The sequence below is a fragment of the Paralichthys olivaceus genome, chromosome 9, assembly GCF_024713975.1.
Source record: "Paralichthys olivaceus isolate ysfri-2021 chromosome 9, ASM2471397v2, whole genome shotgun sequence".
In the NCBI taxonomy this organism is placed as follows: domain Eukaryota; kingdom Metazoa; phylum Chordata; class Actinopteri; order Pleuronectiformes; family Paralichthyidae; genus Paralichthys; species Paralichthys olivaceus.
In genome coordinates, this window is record NC_091101.1 from 12,837,748 (window position 1) to 12,855,153 (window position 17,406).

Sequence of the window (17,406 nt, forward strand, 5' to 3'; positions counted from 1 at the left end):
CTGTGGAGGTAGCAGGCTCATAGGTTTTTACCCTCAGTGTGTAAATATGAACATTTTGCACCTGCTCTGCTGGAGTGTCCATTAGCAAGAAATCCTCCTAGCCCACTGCGTAGGCTTCTGTCCCTGACCTCTGACCTCTCAGTATGTAGGTGGGACAGGATTTTCTTATGCACATAAATGAAGAAACTAATCTCTTCCTTATTTATCAACATTGTGGACTCAGTTCAGATCTCCTCATTCCCAACTGCTCCAATTATCAGCTGTAAATATTGGACCGTCAGCTCATTTGAGTCTTTTTTTCAGTGTATCAGCACATTTTGAGTATTTAATTTCATGCGCAACATCAACATGAAGTATCAATGGCAGTTAAGACTCTTATCAGGTATCACTGACTCACATTTCTGCGGCTTGAGGGACTACTAAGGATAGGTTGAAATCGTGTTACTGGTTCAATCTTTCTACTGAAATGAAATTATTGATGGAAAAATTTAATTGAGCTGAGTCACTGCAGAACTCACAGCTTATGAGTGAGTGTAATTAGCTGCCTTTATTTCCCTCCTCCATGAGGACAGTCAACAGCTTCACTCAAGGAATGCAAACATACCTGTCAACGCAAGAGGCGGACTCAGACGAGGGCTTGGTGTGCAGTTTTAACTTGGCATTAGGCCTCGCACTCTCACACAGAAGTTGTAACACTGAGGAAGAGGATGAACCAGAGACGAGTCTCTTCGACCCACAGTGATTGATATTGAGAGGATGGGAAGGAGAAGTTGGTGAGAGGAGGCAAAAGGAAAACAGACGGAGCAGCCATGACGTGGAGGAGCCCCCTGGCTGTGGTCAGGGATGCTCTGGAAGGTCAGAGGGCAAGGCAGAAGGACCTCCGCAACTTGGTGTCCAATCTGCCTTATGAGGGACTAGAGAAGGCAAAGCAACCCAACCGCTACTTTCTTGGAAACGCCATCAAGACCACCAAATACACCCTGCTCCTCTTCATCCCCATGAACCTCTTTGAGCAGTTCCATCGTCTGGCCAACCTCTACTTCGTGGGCCTAGCTATTCTGAACTTTGTCCCTGTGGTGAATGCGTTTCAGCCCGAGGTAGCTCTTATTCCTATTTGTGTCATCCTGTCTCTGACGGCCTTGAAGGATGCCTGGGAGGACTTCAGGAGGTACAAGTCAGACAGGAAGCTCAACAACACACCGTGCTTCATCTATAGCAGGTAAACGACTCAAAGGCCGTCACGAACTGAGTATAGTGTGTGCTGCCACATGCATAGTGTGGCGAGTGGAAGCACTGTTGGTGCATTAACAGTTCCTCCACATTTGTGTTTGTGATTCTTATCACCCAGCGTGTTGATGTCTGTGTGAGTGTGTAGATCCCGCACGGTTGTGTGTGTTTTACCTCCTCTGCATTCCAGCACCCGTGGGAATTTTTGACTTAGAAATAGAAAATGTGTGGGAGATTATTCCTCTTTTGAAGAGCTGCACAACAATATCTCTCTCCATCGCATTGTGCACATTTGATGAAACCCTCATCTGGGTGTTACATCAGCAAAGACAGTAAGGTTAGCGGTTATCTATTTTTGAATTACTGGTGAGAAAATGAATAATTCACAACAAGGATGAACAGTGTCATTTTCAACCCTTTCACTGCTGGGATATTGGAGATGAGATAGAAGGGAGGGGATTTTGTTTTTCTGAATATGACGTGATGGAGACTCCTCTGATGATGACTCGTCACAGATCAAACCTCTGGAAGGCTTCATCATCATTAACCAGCAGCTGCTTCCTGTCACATAAAGTGCCCACTGAGGGTCAACAGCAGGGATGCAGTCTCAGCTCAGGGCGATAAAAGCCTGCGTCGTGTGTATGTGTGTGTTTATGTGTGAGTGTGTTTGTGGCGATAGGGTCCAGGTGGCCTGAAGTGCAGACTCCAGAAGCAGCTTCGGACACTTCAGCGAACACGTCAGTCCCTCCGGGCCTGTTAGCGGACACTAGTCGTCTCTGCCTCACGCAATCAGATAAACAGCAGTTGAGTCATGAGCATGCTCTCGCCATCTCTCGCTGTCTCTCGTGGCTCGATCGCTGGGTGGGCATGCTAAAGCTTCATTTTGGGCTTGTAAAGATTAGAGCAAAATCGATTGGCTGGGATTTCTTTGAAGTATACAAATGTTTCAAGAGGAGGCTCGAGAATACATTTTGGGTTTTCCACACAGACTAGTTCACATGTCTTTCTCTCTACGTAGGTGAAGTTTATCTGTCTGACAGCAACAGGAAACCACTTTGAACACACATGATGGACGAGTGCTCGTAAATCTGCCACTTAACCTTGCAGTTCATGTGAAAGCTCACATGGAAAACAGTCAGAACAGAGGGATTTAACTCTTAGTCATGCCACGCATGTATATTTCTCATCACCGACCACCCACGTTACTTTTACAGAGGTGTGAAGTGTGTTTGAGCATGACGGGCCTTATCTTCAGTGTCATCGTATCTATCTCGTCTCAATCTCAAACTCTTGTCAGTCCACCTGAGCTCAAGCGCACTGAACACGAAACACGCCAGCTGTTAATCACGCTGTTGTATGTCATTGTCAGTTTTAAAACCAGTCTCCACATCTCACTGACAGACTGCTCCTGTCTGTTGTCCTTAAAGGTTGTTTCTCCTCCACCATGTATGAATGTCACTATATCAATACTTGTTTTGTATGGAAATTCTGCATATTATCAGGTTTAAAAGGTCCATTAAGAAGGATCTGTCTATCCATCATCACTTTTGTGTTCAACTTAATATACAAAATATTAATCTGATGGAAGAATCGGATGATAAGACAAAGAGAAATATTGCTGTGCAATGCAGGTGGGATACAAGGAAATACTTTTATTTGGTTTCTTGCAAATAGTTGAGATGAAAAGATAATACCTGTTTTATATCTATGCATTTAAATATGAAGCAGCTAGTTCGTTTAGCTAAAGAAATAGCAAGGCCATAAAATGCAAACAACATTTAGCTATCAACACCTCTTAAGCTCATTAATTAACACATACTATCCCATTTGTTTATTTATATCAAAATGTTATGTTCATTAGATAGAGCAGTATATCTTGATAACCACAGAAACCAAAACTAACTCGATCAAATGTGAACAATGTAACAAAGACATGGACTTTCAGATGTGGAAAAGCCTTTAGACAGGAATTATACAGAGATGTGAGTGGAATTAATTTAAATCTCAGCCGTGCCTGGGGTGTACCTGAGACTGTGACGTGAAAGCACACAACACACTTTTAAGAAATGGATCTTTCCTGTCAGCAGAAAAAATATTTGTACAACCTCACACGTATATAGTCAAAATACAATGCTCTAAAAATACACACACACCCACTTACTGCATTGCTTGGGTCGAGGTGTGGTGTTATGTGGCCGCCACCCAATAATCAGGTCCTACATGCAGGACAGCATACCTGCAGCTCTCTGTCACTGGTGGTGAGGCAGCTTGATGTAAAAGTTCAAACCAAAAAGCATGTGTTCGACTCTGGAACAGTTTATTCCTGTAAAAGTTACCTCGCTGTAAAACGTATTTACCACACCTGAAGCACTGATATTTTCATTTCATCGCTCAAGTTTTTGCAGAGATTTTTCTTTTAATATTTCATTTGACCGCATGAAGGCAAGGCAGTTTTATTTATAAAGCACATTTCATACACAGAGGTAGATTCAAGATGCTGTACAGGGACATTAAAACAACACAGAGACAAGATTAAAACAGATCAACTTGAAAATGAAAAAGTCAAGTTTAAAACAATTCTCAAGCTAAATAAAAGAGATTTTTCAAAGTGGAAGAAAAGAGGTAAATTAGACGAGGGAAAAAAAAGGAAAAATCTGAATGGAAATTTAAAAATAATTTGAGGGGGGAAAATTAATGAACTCGATAGAAATTTGTAAAATAATTTTTTTTAAATACAATAAAATACAATGATGGGTCCAGAGTCCATTACCAGTGCTGGTATGATCTTGCAGAATAGTTTTATTAAATGCAATTTCAAAAATTACACTGGATGGAGCATTCCTAAGACCATCAGGCAGTGGCTTCCAGGGCTGAGATGAATAGTGATCGAAAGCCTCTTCTTCATGTTTTGATTTTACCCTGCGCATCACGAGCAGACCACCAGTGATCTCAGGGGTCTCGCAGAGTTGTATTGGTCTGTACTGTGGCTCCCAAGCAGCCAGTGTAAAGATTTAAGAACAGTGGGGATGTGGGCTGTTGAGATTTGATTAAAAGTCTTTCATCTGAATTTTGGATGAGTTGTAAGTGCACGAACACTGACCAAATACACCAATAATGCTGATATTGCTATGGACTTCGTCTTTGGACAACGCTGCCTGTAATGACTGTTGGTATCTGACACCTCTGAACTCAGGACAGAGAAAGAGTTTATGGAGAGGCGTTGGAAGGACGTACGAGTGGGAGATTTTGTGAAGATCGTCTGCAACGAGATCGTCCCAGCAGACCTCCTGCTCCTGTACACATCGGACCCCAATGGCGTTTGTCTCATAGAAACGGCCAATCTGGACGGAGAGACCAATCTGAAGCAGAGGAGGGTGGTGCCTGGCGTCTGCATCTCAGTGAGGCATATTTACCATAACTTGCTTTCATTTGGTCTTTCCTCACAGCTGCTTCACCTTTTCTCCGCCTCCTTACTGCATTTAACACACATTAGCGGTAACTGTGACATGCACCTATTATGACTTAGTGTAACTGCAGTTCCTTTTCATATGTTGAAGACAGCTGTGACACATAGAGAACATTCCTGACCGTTTACGTCCTGTAAATGAATATTTTTGAGCCATAGCTGTCACTGCTGCATGAAATAATCATTATGTCATTCTTGAAATTCAGGTTACGTTCCGTTACATTCAAAAACTTTCTGTCTGTCTTGTGGTGACTTCATCTTCTCACCTCCCAGGATCCTGAATTTGAACCTGAAAGCTTCAACAGCATCATAGTGTGCGAGAAGCCCAACATCAATCTGAATCATTTCAAGTGTTATGTGTGAGTATCAAATACACAGATCACGCCGACCCCCAAACAGTTTCTTTGAGCCTTTCAGAGCAGCTGAGCAAAACTAATTCCAACCCACTCGATGCACTTTCTGATGCTACCAGAGGCATTATTGTGGCTGTAATAGACTATAATCGATTTCCTCAGGCACCACATGCCTACAGATGGTCTACCCATGCTGTTCAAGCATGGCCGTAAAGCAGGAGAATTGCTAATGGGCTGTATATATAAGAAGTAATGAATATCTAACACGATCTGACAGTACAAAGGAGGTTTCTCACTTTCTCTTGCTGCAGAGAGAAACCTGATAAACAGAAGGTGGGTGCTGGACTGGAGAGTCTGCTGCTTCGAGGCTGCACAGTGAGAAACACGGACCATGCTGTGGGCTTTGTGGTGTATGCAGGTATATTCTCTACTTTCCAGCTGCTGTTAAATTGAGCTATGTTTTTGTTCAGGGCCATAGCCTGCATGGGCTGACGTCATGAATCAAAGTTTCCTTAACACAACCCCAACCTCCCTACAACAAATGTTTAAAAAAAAATCAAATATGCTATAAGTGTTTTTACAAATTCAGTCATGGCAAACAATGAAACAAGTCTTACCTTTGGCCTCGCTAACAGTTATTAAGTCATAAACAAAGTTTTGGGCAAACTGAACTTTTGACCTTTCAATCAAATTAAATAAAAGTTATAGGAACACCTATTACTTGGATTACTATGACTCATCCTCATCACTGATGTTGAGATACAGTCATTCATTGGATATGTGTAAACTTTAAGCTGCTGGAGTTATTTGATAAAAAGTAGATGATCACTGAAGTCACGTGAAGGATTCATCCCCTGGGGACCATGACTGCACAAAGTTTGTGACAATCCATCCCAATAATGTTAAGATACATTTGTTAATTTCATTTAAATTCAACTTTGATCTGCTGGAAATATAAGATGAAAAGTAAGAGAATCATTAAAGTCACAAGGATTCATCCTCTGGGGACCATGGAAGTCTGTATAGAATATTATTCCATGGCTGGACCAAAGTGGTGGACCAACCTAATATCAAAACATCAGGCCATCAGATCTGCCTGAATGTTACAGAGGACATGACCTCAGCGTCTATAATCAAAGCTACAGCTCTGCTCTTTTGTCATGTTTGAAGATAAATTGGAATTCATTTCTCTGTGTGTTCACTGACCATGTAACATGCCTGCTGGTAATTGAATCAACACCTTCTGAACCCACCTTTAGGACACGAAGCCAAGTCCATGCTCAACAACAACGGGCCGAGGTACAAGCGCAGCAAACTAGAGCGGAAGCTGAACATAGACGTCATCTTCTGCGTCATTCTTCTATTCGTCATGTGTCTCATCGGGGCAGTAGGTCAGTGATGAAGTGCATAACTTAACTATAAAACCACCTTGCTGACTGGTTCATGATTAATGCTCTCACATTTATGAGGGGATGTTTAATTTTCAATCCAGAAAAAAACTCTTTGGCCACAGGCCCAAACTCAGGGAGGAGACGGGGGAAGGTGTGGCGCCAAAAATAGCTCTCCTCCCTGCGTGTTGCTCGCTGTGATTAATCCCTCTGTCCTCCCACATGCAGGTCACTTCTTATGGCTGCAGGCGCTGCCCGCTGTGCCCCCTTACCTGGTCCCCCAAAGCACGGGTCACCTGGACAGTCCTGCTCTGTCTGGCTTCTACATGTTCTTCACCATGATCATCCTGCTGCAGGTGGAGGAGTCTGACTGTGTGTCACAGAGTAATCAGGACTAAAGGCAGTGTGTTTTTATTAATATGAAAATCATTAAATGACTCCTCTCCCTCCTCCTGTCTCCATTACTTCCCCCTCTTTTCTCATCCATCTTCTTTTTTCCTCTTCATTCTCTTCTTTTTTAATCCCACCTGGCAATCTCTTCTCCTCGCATTTCCCCGACATACTTCCTTTTTCTTATCTTTGCCCTTTGTCTTTTGCGTTTGTTACTTCCCATCACTCCTCTCCTTTCCTCTCCTTTCCTCTCCTCTCCTCTCCTCTCCTCTCCTCTCCTCTCCTCTCCAGGTCCTGATACCCATCTCCCTGTACGTGTCCATTGAGCTGGTGAAGATCGGTCAGATTTTCTTCATCACCAATGACGTTGATCTGTACGATGAGGAGACTGACAGTCGCATGCAGTGTAAGGCCCTGAACATCACAGAGGACCTGGGACAGATTGAATACATCTTCTCAGACAAGACTGGCACCCTCACTGAAAACAAAATGGTGTTTCGCCGATGCTCCATCATGGGCACCGAGTACTCACACAAAGAGAACGGTAAAACTTCAATTAAAGACTTTTTTTTAAAAAATAAAAAAGCGCGGTTAAAGAACCGTGTACTGCTTTGCACTCAGGCCATTATGTATTAACTCTGTTTGTCTGTTGGTTTGTTTGCTTTTAAAATTATACAAAAACCTGAAGGATTTCCATGAAACTTTACGTTTTATTTTATTTCACATAGATTATTTGGTGCAGATCCAAGGTTTCCACATTTGAACATAACCTGACATAGAGGCCATAGACAGTGTCTATTCTACGTATCAACATGGTTTTGGGGATTTTTGCAGCAATACGTCTAACTGTCCTTGATGAACCGGAGTCAGAGGAGGAGATCATCTTCAACCAGCGGCCACAACCCTCACGCACTGGATGGTCACTGAATTCAGAGGACAACAACCCTGAAGACAAACAACATCAAGCCTGCAGCAGACACAAGAGCAGGTTCTTTGGAAATGCCCAGACAAATGCAGCCTTCAGTAGTCCGCTGGTAAGATGACCGCTCAGGAAGGGAAGAAGACGCCGATTATTTCATTCACAGTGGGGTGTGGTTATGGTTTAATGGTCATCAGCTCACCTGACAGCTCATGAGCTCAGACATTGTCCATTCATTCCCCTGGGAGACAAACTTGACAGGTTGCTAGTTGATCACAAAGCTAACAAAAAATATTTCAATATAGATGAAGACAAAATCCATTTGTCACAGATTTTCATTGTAGATTTACCAAGGTGTACTCCCACCTGATGGAATATTGGTTCTGTTTCTTTCCTTCAAATTGTCTCCACTTATTGGGTCATTAGGATAAATACTAATTTATTTAATTTGATATTTAAAACTTGCCCGGTCCAGTTTCAAAATAAGAGCCCCCTCCTTACGTGTTATTATTTCATGTCTGACTCCACACATAAAGGACCTCAAGCTGCCACTTGTTTACCCAAATCTGTCCCCTCCTTGTGTCAGAAGGCCTCGTGGTCCCAGTGCCCATTGCAGATGGCCGAGCTGCTAGGTGTCTGTGATGAGCACATGCATTTTGGCCCAAAGCTGCCCCTATGTCTGTGACGGGACATATGGTCCTGCTGGGCGCCATTTGGCACGAAGCACTGATGTCACATTAACTGTAAACGTGCACTATAGATTAGTCATTGTTAGTATACAGGTACAGTATCTCTGTGTCTATTTTTGTCCGCAAAGTCCTGGAAGAACCAACTGAGACAGAAGACGGCAGCACAGGGCTCATCTTTAGTTCTCCTCATGCTGTGTCTCTAACAGAGCAGAAATGTTCTATGAATGAAAACGTCCTATTTTCCTTTTCTTTCGTTCCGTCTGTGCTTCGACAAAACAAAACCAGAGGAAAAGGTTAAAAGCTTAAAACTTTCTCCCAGTCCTGTCGCATCAAATCAGTGAAAGGCGAGTGTAAGCAAGAACAAGTTTATCAGCGTGAGCTTTTAATTAACAAAGTGATTAACTTTCTACTCCAACAGGAAACTGAGGTGATTCCAGACAGGAAGCTGCTTCAGCAGATTAGCGGGGCAGAGTGCAGCAGCGGCCGGCTGATAGATCCCTACATGGACTTCTTTCTGGCTCTCGCCATTTGCAACACTGTGGTGGTTTCCATGGCAACAGCTCCGAGACAGAGGGTGAGGGCTCAGTTTGCTGTGACTGTGGATGGGTTGTACAGACGAAGTGCAGTCAGGAACAAAAAGATGGACGAAGGATTTGTTCTGACGAAATTCTCAACGTGCAAACTTAAACTGCAATCTATGAAATCTTTTTGACCTCAGATATTTTGTTTAATTGTGACAGTTTTGATAAATGATTTGGTTCCTCTATGATCAGCTGCACAAATATCCATCATTTTTAAAGCCCGGTTGTAAATGATCTGAGTCTTCACTAAATTAGCCACAGTATTAATCTGAGCCCTGGTTTCTCCTGACTGTGCTGCTCTGAGCTCTGGCAGATCGGAGAAATCAGTGTGTTTTCCCTTGAGTTTGAAATTAACGAGTGGAAAATAGCTGACAGTGGTTTTTAAGAGGTCTGCTGTGTTTTCATATGTGTGTGTGTGTAGGTAAAAATAATCTCATGACAAAAATATTCCTTGTTTCAGGTGAGTGGGCTCCCACACCACAGACACACAAGCAACCCTCTGGACACTATATCCAGCCTGGTGAAAAGAGCCGGCTCTCTCTGCCACATTTTCACCTCGAGGCAGCGCAAACCAAAGCAAAAGCGTTTCTTCTCAGAGGACTTAGTTGTAGAGGAGGATTTTAATCCACCTTTAAAGAATGAGAAGACTGGAAACACCAATGGGCTCCAAACACTTGCGGTCCATGCTCTGTCCTCAGATAATCTCAGCTACGAGGCGGAGAGTCCGGATGAGGCCGCCCTGGTGTACGCAGCCAATGCATATGGCTTCACTCTGTTGGCCCGCACCCCTGACAGTGTGACAGTGAGGCTCCCGTCTGGGGAGGACCTGGTGTTTGAGGTGCTGGACACCTTAGCCTTTGACTCCAACAGGAAGAGAATGTCTGTGTTGGTGCGTCACCCAATCACCAGAGAGTGTGTGCTGTACACTAAAGGTGCAGACTATGCTATCATGGAGCTGCTCGGCACACCGTATGCAGGTGTGTACCAGTGGAAGCACATTCACTCACTTTCATTACATTTTTCACATGCATTAAGCAACACTGAGACTCCCGGGGCCTCTTCATAACTCAAAATGAAATGATATAAATACACCTGTCTTATTACTTCCAGAGCACCTCCGTGGGACCAAGAGGAATATAGCAGCTGATACTCAGCATCACCTTGACTGCTACGCTAAAGAAGGGCTGCGAACACTTTGCATCACAAAGAAGGTGCATAATCATATACGTTATATTCACCAGCATCATGTTCTTATACAACTCGAGCTCTGTTTAGTGTTTTCTCTGTGTGTGCTGCAGGTTGTGAGTGACAAAGCATATGCAAGCTGGTCACTGAACAGACAGAGAGCTCAGGCTGCAATAGAAAACAGAGAGGAGCTCATCATGGACAATGCTGTGCAGCTGGAGACAAACCTCTCCCTGCTGGGTAACATACATCAGTTATTCATTTAAGGAACAAGTAAAAACATATTGCAAGTTTGTGTGATGAGCACAGCAGATGACTATGGACATATCTCCTCCTGTAGGGGCGACGGGCATCGAGGACCGTCTCCAGGAGAGCGCCGCAGACACCATTGTGGCGCTGCGGGAGGCAGGGATCCAGGTGTGGGTGCTGACCGGTGACAAGCCGGAGACAGCTGTCAACATCGGCTATGCCTGCAGGCTGCTGGAAGATGAGGACCTGGTGATTAACATGAGCTGCAAAAACAAGGTGAGGAGGACGCTGTCTGCATCTCTGAAGGTTGACTGGTGGATTCAGAGCTGCTGCTTGCAACCAATGATAAATGTTAGTGTGTCGCTGATATATTTCTTACGACATAAACTCAATGTGCTTCAAGATAAAAAACAAAATACATTTAAATATTTGTATCATATATCAATAATAATAAATAAGTGAATATTTTAAATACATTAAGTACAATAGAAACAAATAAGACACAACATATTATAATACAAATATAACTAAGTTATTAAAAAGAAAAGTGACAATAATATTGATTCAGCAATATATAAAATAGAAGGAGACAGATTTAATAGATTTCAAATTAATAAGAAGTCAAATCAACTCTTTGTTCTTTGGGGTCAGTGTAGAGAAGTTAAGAAAGGGCTGAGATCTAACAGGTCAAAGGGCAAAATATCTTTTCCAAGGTTAAATTTCAGACACATGAAATTATAGAGATGGGTGAATTTAGCAAATCAAAGAAAACAAGAAACACAAATGCAGCCTTTTTAAATATGTTGAAGTAAGACGTGATTTATATTTCAGGGCAGGCTTTTTTTTTTTTTTGATGGGCTATTCAAGACAAACCACGTGTTTTCCAAGCAGCAAGTTCAAGAGGTTTTAACTCGGAGCTCGTCTCATTTCAGTTTAAGTGGCCACATCTTTTTGACCACTTTAACTTAAAGGTCAAAGCCTCACATTTGGATCGGAGAGAGATCAGGTGTCAGGTGTGGGGGGTCCCCCGGCTTCTCTGAGGTCATTAAAGACTTGGTCGCACAGGAATGAGCCCTTCATAACAACCTGACCATGTCTAATCATCCCCGGCCTCAAATAGACCAATATTACCTGTCAGCTCTAACGGATACAGGGGGATTTTTCTGGAACAAAGGGGCCGCTGCACTACTCTCAGATGGGACCAGTCATTGATGATGAATGGAGCGGTCTACCCTCCACACAATGCCTCATGCTTTCATATCTAATTGCCAGTCTAATATTCAATCCTCAGAGGAAATACCCCTTCTCTCATGATCCAGAGTGAAGGCATATTGGTAATGAACTTTTTTTTTACCACTGTAACTCCAGACCACCTGAGGGCTGCTCTCCCACCATTATCACCCAACCACACCTAATGAAATTTAGTCAGCATTAGAAAGATCAGATGGATAAAAACAGGATGTGACCCATTTTTTAAATCTTGTTAGTTTTTCCTTTTGGCTGAGAGGCAGGAGTTATTTACAGACAACAGCGATGGGTGTGAAGGGACCAGAGCCTGGCAACTGCCTACACTCAGACATCATGAACATGACTCCACAGCATAAGTGATGTCTTTTACCAGCAAACTCCACAACCTGCAGAGGAAGAGACTCAGATTTATTCAGTTAACTGTCACAAAACACCAATAAAACCAACTAAACTTTATATCTGTATTTCTCTCTCGATTTCCTCTAAATGATCAAATCCTTTCCAAATAAAGCTCTGCATTATAAAGCTTTGTGAAAATGAAGATGTTGTTTTCCAGATCATTTGTACATCCATCCTGGACTGTACTCTGGAGGAGGTGAGGCGGTACGGAGAAGACCCTCGCAACGTGGACACGACCCCAGACATCTCTCTGGTGATCGACGGACGCACCCTGGCCATGGTCCTGTCCTCGGACCTGCAGGACCGCTTCGTGGACCTGGCGAAACGCTGCCGCTCTGTGCTCTGCTGCCGAGTCACACCCTTACAGAAGAGCAGCGTGGTGAAGCTAGTGCGGGAGAAGCTCAAGGTCATGACCCTCGCTGTTGGTGAGAAACTTGTGTGGAGCTAATCGTTTAAAGCAAGGGTTGGTAATCCTGGAAAAGCTAGCTGGGTGGATGATATGATTTATGAAACATCTGCGGCCAATTTTCAGCAAAAATCTATTACTCACTACTGGATGTTAAAAAATATTAGATTTCTTGGAAACAACTTTTGTTGTGCGTCTTCTGAGTCGTGGAAATCATGAGAAAGTGAAAAGAGTTCTGGATACCTCCACCAAGGAGGTTTTGTTTTCACCCCCATGCAGAGTTTTCCATAAACCTCATATTAAATTCCCAAATAAATGCATTTGGAAAAAGTGAAATAGTGAATGTAACTGCAGTTTAAAAGACTAACATATTATTGAACTGATATCCTCTTTGTTGCTTCAGGTGATGGTGCAAATGACGTCAACATGATCCAAGCAGCTGATATCGGCATTGGGATATCGGGTCAGGAGGGCATGCAGGTCTGGGGCTTTGAAAATGTGTTTTCTTCCACTCCTCTCACTGTCCAAGACATATAATGATCCTGTTTGTCACCCAAAGGCTGTCATGGCAAGTGACTTCGCTATATCTCGCTTCAAACACCTGAAAAAACTCCTCCTGGTTCATGGGCACTGGTGCCACACACGACTGGCCAACATGATCATTTACTTCTTCTATAAGAATGTGGTGAGTCTTGTCACTGTGCATCTGAAGGCTCTGCTGCTGATTAAACGTACTTTCCATCTAATCACGTGCAGCTCTGTGTGTTCCTCAGGCCTATGTGAACCTCCTGTTCTGGTATCAGTTCTACTGCGGCTTCTCCGGCACGGCCATGATCGACTACTGGCTGATGATTTTCTTTAACCTCTTCTTCACCTCCGTACCGCCCATCATGTTCGGGATAATGGACAAAGACATCTCTGCAGAGATGCTGATAGGTGTTCCTGAACTGTACAGGACTGGACAGGGTGAAGGGGTCAGTGACACTTGTATACCTCCGCCAAGGCCCAACAGTTCTTTTTAGGCCAATCAAAAAATCCCATTAAAGAAATAAATAAAAACTTCCTTGATCTGCCCCCTGATCCTGTTTCACTTCAAATTTTAATGGGTTCTTTTCTAACCCATACTACATCTTTCCACCTAATTCCCTGGTAATCGGTCAAGTAGTTTTTGCATAATCTTGCCTCTAAACAAAGATGACATCACCTCATTAAATGGTGGAGATAAAAATCTGATCAATAGCTACATGTTTATATCATTATGCTCCTGATTGATTGGTTGTTGTTCTGTTTTGTGTTTCATACTAATATGTATGTCTTTTTATAGGAATACAACATAAAGACTTTCTGGATCTCCATTCTCGATGCTTTCTATCAGAGTCTGATCTGCTTCTTCATTCCATACTTGGTGAGAGAAACAGTTTCACTTGATGCGTCTGTCATGGTTCATCCTCTGAGTTATTTTATTCCATTTTCTGTTTCACATTTGACAACATGTGTTTATGTTTTTTCTCCCTCAGGCTTACCAGGACTCAGACATTGATGTTTTTACCTTTGGAACTCCTTTGAACACAATCTCTCTATTTACCATCCTGCTACATCTGTCAATAGAGATCAAAACCTGGGTGAGTGCTGACCTGATGGATATCTATTTCTAGATAGGATCACAACAAACCCCCAGTGAGCCAAAACTCTCATTGAATACATTCCGTCAGTCTGCATTTGTAGGCTATTACACAGTCGTTTGTATAACATCTTAAAACATTATCCACCTTTTTCAAAGAAATGCACCAGAACCACTGAAAGGATTGTTATTGGTTCAATTTACCTTATTGCCGCTCTATGCATCTGATCTGCAGACGGTGGTTCATTGGGTGATCATGCTGGGCAGTGTGGCGGTGTACTTCATCGTGACGCTGGCCTACAGCGCCATCTGCATCACCTGTAACCCTCCGTCCAACCCATACTGGATCCTCCAGCGCCAGATGGCCGACCCCATGTTCTACCTTATCTGTATCATCACCACTGTGGTGGCTCTGCTTCCCAGGTACGATCAGTCCGTCGCTCTGGAAACAGAGGGGGGATCAACATGGTCTTGTCACTGTCACTGTCACAGAATCTATAATATGTGATTCCTTAATGTTCTATGGAGAATATACTCTCTAATAATTCTTTTACCCCCAAGGACATACTGTTTTTGTCAGTGTTTTTTTGTGTGTTAGCGGGATTGTGCAAAACAACTCAACAGATTACTATAAAATTTTGTGGAGGGGGGGGGGCATGACCCAAGCAAGAATTTGTTTTATTTTGGTGTGGATCCAGATAAGGAAGCAGATGCAGGAATCTTTTGTACTTTGTTTAACATTGTGAGAAAGGGCATTTTTAAACATATTCCTTGATTTCTCAGAGAATAATTCATTGATCGTGATGAATCAGACATGTGAAGGGGACTGTTATTAATGAGTGTGTGTAATTTGGCATAGTTCCTAATAGATATCTGGATCCTGTGAATTTAAATGTAGTTTCATAAGGGGAGTGTTAGACCTTGCACTCAATTTTTTCACATACATACCGTCATACATACCGTCCCCCATCACACATCTTTCAAGGGCATGTAAGCAGCAGTTCCTTCAGTTTTCCTTATTTTCTCCTCACTTTTCTCCCCTGGTATATGTACAAATTATGAAATAAATAGCTGCCAGCCTACACATTTAATTCACAGCCAAGATATTCAATTTATTAGACAAAATGTGAGAGATCTCACTGATAGAGGAAACAAGTAAGATATGTCAGAGTGGTGCTTTTTTAAGTTGACCATATGTAACTAAAGCAGCAACTAATGATTATTTTGTCTTAAAATTTCTCAAAAGAATCCATCGATCACTTTTACAAAGCTAGTGACTTCAGATGCTTTGCTTTGTCATATAAACCGCACAAAACATCGGTTTCTAGACAAAAACAGCATCTCCCCACATCAGAGAAGCTGGTACAAGTGAAGGGTTTTGCAAATTGACTCAAACAATTAACTGATGAAATGAAAACAGTTGGTCAACCAATCAATTAATCTGAATATTGTTTTTGCACACTGAGCAGTTTGCAATTTGAAAAAAAAAAACTCTGTTTAATACAAGTTCACCTGTTTTTTAATTATCAGAGGATTTAATTATTTAGGACGCTAAAGGTCATTCGGGAAAAGCACGCAAAAATATGTCTCAAAACACAGATAATAACCAATGATGAGGGATCAGAATAGTAAATATCTAAGGGATTAAGTCAGAAAGATTGGGAGACACGCTCTGCCCCTGTTTAAACCTATTTACCCTTATAATCATATCATTTATGTATTATTTAGGAATACACGTTGACTTGTGCAGATCATTAAATTCTGAGATAGTAGGTGCAAAGACAGCGGAGGCTGATTTTAATAAATAATGTTAATTGTGAAGGTCAGGAATGACTGCACCACGGCTCTGTCTTCCTCTCGCTTGGTGATGCGTCTGAAAGTGCTGATATTTAGAGGGAATGCTCTGATTTACATCAAAGGGCCGCATATTTTTCACTGGCCTACTTTCTCACCACCATGCTCTCTCCCCCAGGTACGTGTTTCACGTGCTGAGGAACTCTATCGCCCCCTCCCCGCTCATGCAAGCCAAGCATCTGGACCGGCTGGACCCGTCCTCGAGGGACCAGTGGATCAAGGAGTGGAGGGGCTTCAGGGGCGGAGGGTATGTCAAACGCTCCAGGCTGTCTACCCCACCCTCTCCCACCCTGGAGACCCCTGTGGACATTTATCCCCAGTCTCCTACTGCCTCTGAAATCACGGAGGATGAATTTGCACTGAATGTCATCACAAACTATCAGAGGCCTGAACACACAAGTAACAAAAATGTGCTGGTAACTTGACGGGGGACAGCAGTATGATTATTTATTTAGAAAATTGTAAATAATCTGCATTGGCTCATAAGTGGAGATATCCCAGTGTAATGTTTCCTTTTGTGGGGGGGGGAGAGGTGGTCTTACATAAATGCAGTTAGAAAGAATCACTCCTCCTCTTCTTCTTCGACTTCTTAATCATCGATTAAGGTGATGCGTTCATTTTGTAATAAACCGCTCGACAAAAAGCAGGCAGGCCCTCTCCTCTTTACACTCATCATAACAAGCTGCCACAGTGAACACATAAGCCTGTTACTTTCCTGATGGGTTTTCTGAGAGCGGTGGTAACCCAATTAGTTATGCCACCCACCCCTCCAAAAAAGTGCCACTTTCCCAGAACAAAATGCTTAGCTGGTTTAATGTATTCCGCTCACCTAGATACCCTAAACAGTCACAATGCATCCTGTCACTGAGGCAGACATGTGCTTCACAGATTTTTCAATTTAATTTGCCTGAATGAAAAAATATGTCTTTTTATAGGCTGGGCCTGTGATTAGTTTGGTTGTAAGACTCATAGATTTGAGGAATAGATGAAGAAATAATGTTGTTTCCTTCCAATGTGCCTGTGAGTGTATGTCTGTGACATGTAACAAGTAAAAAGGTAAATTCAAAAGAAAGTGAAGGCTCCTGAGCTGCAGAGTCTGATGCTTTTTTTATGGAAATGGAGTGTGCACAAGCCGAATCCACTTGTTAAAAGGGCTGACTTATCATTGGCATGCTGGTACTTCATTATACAGCAGCAGCAGCAGCTCTGCTTATATAACGTCCCACTGCCTCTAGTAAGACCACTGCTGCCCTCTACTGCTGGAAACGACGAGCTGCAGAAAGGTCAAATGGGACAAAGTCAGAAAAACACATCAGACCAGGCTTCATTGCATCTGATCCACGAGAACACACAAGTGAATCAACCACATTTTTACTGCGGATTAAAAGCATGAGTAAAAAAAAGTGGCAGTGACACTGAAGCAGACCTGAG

The 17,406-nt window shown here is 42.7% G+C and overlaps 1 protein-coding gene across 1 annotated transcript; it reads left to right on the forward strand.

Moving 5' to 3' along the window:
* The first annotated feature begins 621 nt into the window (after positions 1-621).
* Positions 622-17,008, forward strand: atp10b (ATPase phospholipid transporting 10B). The gene is made up of 21 exons (XM_020103094.2): positions 622-1,219; positions 4,421-4,625; positions 4,967-5,052; positions 5,358-5,464; positions 6,306-6,437; positions 6,663-6,790; positions 7,116-7,368; positions 7,659-7,858; positions 8,851-9,006; positions 9,474-9,990; positions 10,124-10,224; positions 10,312-10,438; positions 10,539-10,723; positions 12,252-12,519; positions 12,904-12,980; positions 13,060-13,185; positions 13,274-13,474; positions 13,825-13,905; positions 14,018-14,122; positions 14,357-14,544; positions 16,094-17,008. Exons 1-21 carry the CDS (start codon positions 810-812, stop codon positions 16,398-16,400), a joined length of 3,960 nt encoding a protein of 1,319 aa, XP_019958653.2. The 5' UTR covers positions 622-809; the 3' UTR covers positions 16,401-17,008.
* The last annotated feature ends 398 nt before the right edge of the window (positions 17,009-17,406 follow it).

Coding starts and splice junctions, on each gene's coding strand:
- atp10b (XM_020103094.2), top strand. CDS start 810: ATGACGTGGAGGAGCCCCCTGGCTGTGGTCAGGGATGCTCTGGAAGGT. Junction 1,220..4,420: donor CCGTGCTTCATCTATAGCAG/GTAAACGACTCA, acceptor CTCTGAACTCAG/GACAGAGAAAGAGTTTATGG. Junction 10,724..12,251: donor ACATGAGCTGCAAAAACAAG/GTGAGGAGGACG, acceptor GTTGTTTTCCAG/ATCATTTGTACATCCATCCT.